Source organism: Malus sylvestris, chromosome 5, assembly GCF_916048215.2.
Source record: "Malus sylvestris chromosome 5, drMalSylv7.2, whole genome shotgun sequence".
NCBI lineage: Eukaryota > Viridiplantae > Streptophyta > Magnoliopsida > Rosales > Rosaceae > Malus > Malus sylvestris.
The window spans coordinates 22,006,560-22,013,379 of NC_062264.1; the positions used below are offsets into that span (position 1 = coordinate 22,006,560).

A 6,820-nucleotide genomic window follows, 5' to 3' on the forward strand; every position below is an offset into this window, starting at 1 on the left:
ATGTAAATTGTGGATTTAGCGCAAAGGTGTAAGAGAATGTTTTGCTAATTTGTGCTCTGCAATGGATTGAGCTGCACCTTTCCTTGCACAGAAATATACAAAACTTTCATTCTTCGTTCTTTGAGTTTTTCTTCAGTCTTATTTCCCAATCCATAACTTAAAAAAACAACATCAAATACTAAAAACCAACACAAGTCACGTAATTTAAATTGAAAAAAACTAAATAGATTACAATCTAGTAGAGAAGGGAAGAATTTGGAGGTTTTAATGAACTTAAGGACATTTGTTTGAAAAAATATCATTAGGGAACTTAATTTTTTAAATGGTAGGATTATGAGAGATATGTTGAAAAGTGTGTGATTAAGGAAATGAACTAAAATAAAAACTAAAAACTATTTTTAACTTGTATTTATTTTGAAGATTTTGTTTTTTGTTCATTTTTCTTTGTTTCCTTCATTCCCTTCCACCAGTATTCTTCATCCCTCATTTTCGCCTCCACTCTTCTTCATCCCATATTTCCTCCAAATAATTTCTCCATAACTCAAACACATAAAAATGAAAACTAAAAATAGAAAACATTTTGATAATTATCTCACAAATATGATCTCACATTTCCACCATATAATTTCCCTTTATATTTATGGAATAGTTATTAGCACTTAAAAGTCATTATGCACTCTTTAAATATATAGATTTGACAAACCGGCATTATATCTATCAAAGACAAGGAGCAAGAAATAATTGCTTGGTCACAAGCCAGTAATTTCTTTCTAATTAATATGTGTAGTAGATTACCAAGAGAAGTTTACCACAAACATTCATCGTTTCAGCCAAATAATGTAAATTAGGGTTTTCTTGGTTGAGGCAATAGTAGGACCTCAAGCTAGGCAAGTAATTATGCAACTTTGATCGTAGCATGCATGTCTTACTAGCAAGTTACCAAAATTTATTTTAAATAAAAAAGAGTGAATTCTTGATCAATTGAAATTTACCGTCCACCATGCCAGTGGAAGGTATACACAAAGGATCGATCATCACTTATTTATTCATTTTCTTTATTCTTAATAACCTACTTATCTTCTTAGATATATCCATCAGCAAAAATTGCTAGAGTGGTTGTTGTTCTTCCATAGCTAGTAAGGCTTCTCCCCAACATAGTTGCCTGGGGGATCATAGTTGCATCCAATGAAGGTACCCCCACTGCTGCACCTCACTTTTGCGCACCCTACACGAGCCGAGTTACGCCAAACCACCTGTGTATAATGCCCACACACCTTTCCAGCAGCACACGAGTTCGACTCATAACTGTAGTCGGCTTTCTCCGCCACCCACAGGTCCACAGCCGCTGTTCCCGACATGTCACCAGTGCTCATGGCAAGGTTTTCACCGTATGGCCCACCGGAGTGCACGAGATTGCAGTCGCCAACATGTTGGTTGGCGTAGTTTTGTGCATAGCCTGCTACATTGTCATCCCACGTCAAGGGACCAACGCCTACTGCTGCTCGAGCGGCGTTGTGGGAATTGAGGTAGTCTTGGGGTGTGTCTTGGGCATGAGAGGATTGTATTATGGCTGAGCCTAAAATGAAAAGGAGAGCTAGGGAAATATTGCACAACCCCATGTTAATGGTTTGTTCTCTTTGTGGATGGGCAAATGAGATGTTATGGTGCGGAATATTTATAATAGCGGGGAACGGTAAATGTTGATATTATGAGCTCTGAGAAATTGAGGATGTGGAAATTTATTTGCATGACTATCAAAGTTGAACGTTCACATTGCGTTATCAACTGAAGAAACCAAACCGTCGCCGAACTGATAAAACAAAACCCTACTTCTATATTTCTTTACTTACAACGGCTTACTTTTACAAGTAAAATTTATGAGAGGATTAACTTTTTCTAGTACTACAAACGATATTCTACATAGTCTAGACAAGGATGGAGATAGTTTGAACTAGGAAAGAGGATATGAACTACTATGACAATCTACCACTTGCATGAGAAGTACGAAGATTAGTCAAACTTTCTCGAGGTAATTAAATTGTCAGTATAACAAAAATAAGCAATCGTAACACCAAAAACGTGGCTACTGCTGGGGTAACAATAATATCGATCACTGACCTAGATATTATGTTGCTATGTAATACTTTAATTTCCCGATATTTGTTAACACAATTAACAATCCCTTGAAACCTTTGAAATTCATGTTGATGATGCAACATTGGAACAAATTGGAACTAATTGCTTTGGTAAATAAGCAGATCTGCTTCTTCGAATTTACGTTTGAAATTTACGTTTGTCATATCTGTTTACTTTTCTTTTAGAAAAGTATATGATCGATGCATGTAGGAAACGTATATGTTCATCTGTTGAAGGAAAGGTCTACTAAGCCTTCCCGTCATATTCTATGCACTGTTGCAATACGTGTGGTATACGGGTCTTCTCCGAAGTTTTATTTTCTTGAAACAAATATATTTTGGATGTGGAAGTCTAACTAAACTACACAATCACCTAACCATAAATTTGGCATTATTTATGGTTTTGAACTCCTCTTTAGGAAAACTGAATTTAAGACTTTCAACTTACAAGTTAGGAAAAAATAAATACCACTATATTGTAGTAGTAGAGGTGCGAGTCTTCTTTCAATTAAAATAAAATAGAATATTATGAACCTCTCATTTTTTTCCCTAACATTATAGAGGAGAATAATTGAGTTAAGTCACACAATTGTTAGGGTTCAAGATTTTTGTATATGAATTTCGCTGTAGTAATTGAGAGAATAAAGGACTGCATTTTCTGAGAATGAAAGATGTAGTTGCAGAGAGAATGTTTGAAGGACTGTATAAGATGCAATCCATTACCAATCCTTTCATATATTTTATAATATACATATTTATTTGTTTAATTACTACTTTAAGTTTTAAAATTGTTAAATTATTTTATCTCATTATATTATAACATGTGAATAAATAACATCATATTACCCTTAATATTGTGTTCAAAAGGGATATCTGTTGTACGTGGTTTAGTGTTGTCCGCGAATGTCCTCAACGCAAGACTTTTACCCGAATTGTGATGGCATTATTAGCATTAGCATACTTTTGGACATAAAGGCTACTACGTCAGCATCCTACGTCAACTTTGGTAGCATTGAGACGCACGAAAATGTGGAACACGATGGCCTGTATGTATTGGGATATAGTGTGGAAAAGTTGGCGGCGAACCGTCTGGCGTCTCGGCGTTGTAAGGAAGCATGTGATTTAATTTGGGTCGATAGGTCCCCATCTTCCTTTATTCATGTTTTGTGTAATGATGACCTTCTTTGTTCCTCCTAATTGCTTTCTGGTAGTGCAAGGTGAGACGCTTTAGCATTAGATGCGTCGTCGTGGTTTTTCTGACCCCCCTTTGCACTACTCTTTTCTAGTAGTTTATTTGGTTGTTTGCCTCGGTGTAGGCTTTCTTGTTTCTCTTTGACATATTTGCCCGGTTATTGATATTTCCGTTTTCCCAAAAAAAAACTTGCTTTGTTGAAGTCCACATAATTTTTTTTTAAATTTAAAAAAAAAAATTGGAACCATGTGTATGTCTTTGGTTCCGGACGAAAGTGTTGGAAACTACGACCTGTCTATATTCAGAAGTGTGGAAAATATGGGACACAGACCCCTCTTTCCTTTAAATTATTGTACTAATTTTGAATCATTCATCCTACCCGTAATAATAATAATTTACAAAAAATTGGAACTATATTAGATCAAGTCGTTAGTCACGGAAGAAAATGTGGACACTATACCAATATGTATTGGGATATATTGTAGAGAATTTGCTTTGTTAATGTCCGAATGGATTTAGGTACGACTACAGTTGTAATATCGTTAGTTGTCATTAGTATTACTGTTTAGTGAAAATATTCTCCATTTGTAAGTGGGGAGGTCTCATTTTAACTTTGAGTTCAAATCTAATTGTCACGCCCCAATCCTGACATACGTACATGATCGACATGTGACATCACTTAGTACTCGTATATCTAACATACCCCGCCTCCAGGATATGGACAATCACAAGAAAGATCCAATTGCGTAGTAATTTTTCGTATACTCTATGGCTGCATCTAACCTCTTTGTTAGATTGCCTTCGTACCCTCCGATGAGATCAAGCCATTCGTAGTTCACTATTTGTTAAACTATGAACTATTCGTAAAATACTTCCTAGCAGAAAACATAGAGTACCACACTACACATCAATCATAAGCCAAGCAAGAGTTGTCATCTTACCATTCACACACACATATGCTTTCCAACACCATTCAACAATCACATCAATCAATAACACATACAATACACCAAAATGCAGGGCTAGAGCGACACAGTTCGGGAGAAGCCTACATCCCTGAAGCTTTCTCAATTTAGACCGAATCCAAGGAATCAGCGAAGTCAAGGATGTGATTTCGGACCACTCAACGAAATCCTACAAAATTGGGTTCCGGACCACTTAACGGAATCAAAGTACCAAACGAGATTCTGGACCTCTCAACGGAATCCAAATCAGGATACGATTCCTGACCACTCAATGGAATCACGGAGTAAAAGGGATTCTGGACCTCTCAACGGAATCTAAGTGGATACGATTCCGGACCACTCAACGGAATCTAGACGGAGCAGGGAATCAGACCACTCAATGGAATCCCAGCAGAACCCGGTTCTGTACCACTCAACGGAACTGAGTGGAAGTCTAGGAAACATAACAACGACTCGAAGAAACAAGACATGAATCAAGTTACTCAATTTAGAATGGCTCAACAAAATAAGAGATGAAACAATGAAACTAGATATGAAACAAGCTTCGAAGCAACAAACCCCAGGACAATGGGTTAACGGTTCACTACGAGCCCTCACATTTCATCAAACAATTCAACAAGCACTTCGAATCACATTTCAAAAATATCATCAATACACAAGTCAAATCACATTTAATAAACATAGATCAATGGCTAAATATAAAAAAAAAATATCACATTTCAATAGAAATCACATTTATAAAATCAAGTGATATCCACAAAGGATACTAAATACAAAATCAGGGTAATAACCATATCACATATCTTAAAGTCACTCACTAACCAATGTAGGCCCACTAGACTTCGCTTAATCTCTAATAGTACTAATTTTAGTATTTAAGAACGATTTGAATCATGTTGACCAAAAGTCAACTCTCTGTCAATGGTGGGTTCCGCAACCCTACATAATTCGATCTGGAACATCCGCCCACAGATTTCTGATCTGTAACCTCCCAAGAGTCTCATTAATCTTCTAGAACAATATTCTAAAGTTTTAGAACGATCCAACTGTCGGATCTCCGCCAATCACTAAAATTAAATTGCGGTCAATGTTTGGTTTTACAAATTTAGAAATTCAATTTGGGAAGATCCGTACCTCGGATTTCCAATCTGTAAGTTCCTAAGGTCCTCAAATATTACGTTTAATAACATATTAACATTTATTGACAATCTAACGGTTGGATCTTCGTTTGCTACATTAGTCAAGTGGTGGACCCTAATGGAACTAGGTCCAAACGACAGAATTTCATCGAACGGAGGTCAAATATGAAATTAGAATATCAAATTTAGCCTAGAAATTTAAAGTTGGCCCACTGGCCAAACGCTGCATGCGACGGTTTCCAGCAAACGAAAACCTAATTTTCCGACTAACTCCAAAAATTACCAAATTTTATAGGATTATAGAGCACAACAAGGGGAACAAATTTCATACCTAGGCTGAAGTCCAATTCGTCCAGGAAACGCCTGAAAACATCGTTGATCCGTCAGAACCCTAGAAATAGGTGTTCCTCGATTCGTTGAATTTGCAGCTCTGCCGCCCGCAAACTTGTTTGGGCTATATTCCTGGACTCAAGAGATGCCTAAGGGTGGTGGTGGTCGATGGAAATTTTTTCAGAAATGGCGGATTTGTTGCCTACACGCACGAAGCCCTCGGCTTTGATTCTTACAGAAAGACACCAAATCAACTCGGGTTTTGGGGGGAAATGGAAAATGACTTAATGCTGAGTTGCTTCCAGGTGATGGGTGGCTACGAATCACCAGAAAAAAAATGCCTGAAAAGGCGTCAGAAAACATGGTGCCGCCGGATTGGGTCTCGAGTTAAAGGGAGGGATCTGATTCCCTCATTCTCTCATCCCTCCTTTCCCCTCCTTGATTTTCCTTCTAATTCGCCTGTTTCTCCCACCTCTCTCTCCTTATCTCCCCATCCTAGCCACATAAATGGCACCAAATCAATGCTCCAGCAAATCTGAAGCCTTTCAGATAATGGTCAAATGATAATTTTGCCCTTGTCTTTACTTGTATATATCTCGTTCGTTATAGCTCCGTTTGGTGAACAGTTTTCCCTTACACACTCGTGAGGTCAAGCTCTATCCAAATATGTAAATAAGAATGACAAAACATATAGGAATTAAATACATCATCGAAAAGTACGTTTAGTTCATTAAGGTCTTTTTCATCCTTTTACTTATCGAAAAAAAACTATACGCCGTAATTATAAACGCATCGAAACTAAGAATACGAAATACGTAATTTTAAATAGTGAAATATGAGGACGGGATTTCACACTACTTCGACCAATGTTGTTGATATTTTCTTTTTAGGATTGTACTTGGGTACTCACTAGTGAGTACTCACATTTTGATTGTGATTATTCACCTTTTGATTTTGTCCAATAATATTTTATGAAATGTTTTATTGTTTTGAAAAATAATGCACATATGTTACTAACTTTTCTTGGGTAATAAAAAATAAAGAACATATGACATTTTT

General features: G+C 36.7%; 1 protein-coding gene across 1 annotated transcript; it reads right to left on the reverse strand.

Annotated features, from left to right (window-relative positions):
* Positions 1–925: 925 nt before the first annotated feature.
* Positions 926–1,645, reverse strand: LOC126623246 (pathogenesis-related protein 1-like). The gene has a single exon (XM_050292067.1). The coding sequence runs from the start codon at positions 1,617–1,619 to the stop codon at positions 1,134–1,136; it is 486 nt and encodes a 161-aa protein (XP_050148024.1). The 5' UTR covers positions 1,620–1,645; the 3' UTR covers positions 926–1,133.
* Positions 1,646–6,820: the final 5,175 nt, after the last annotated feature.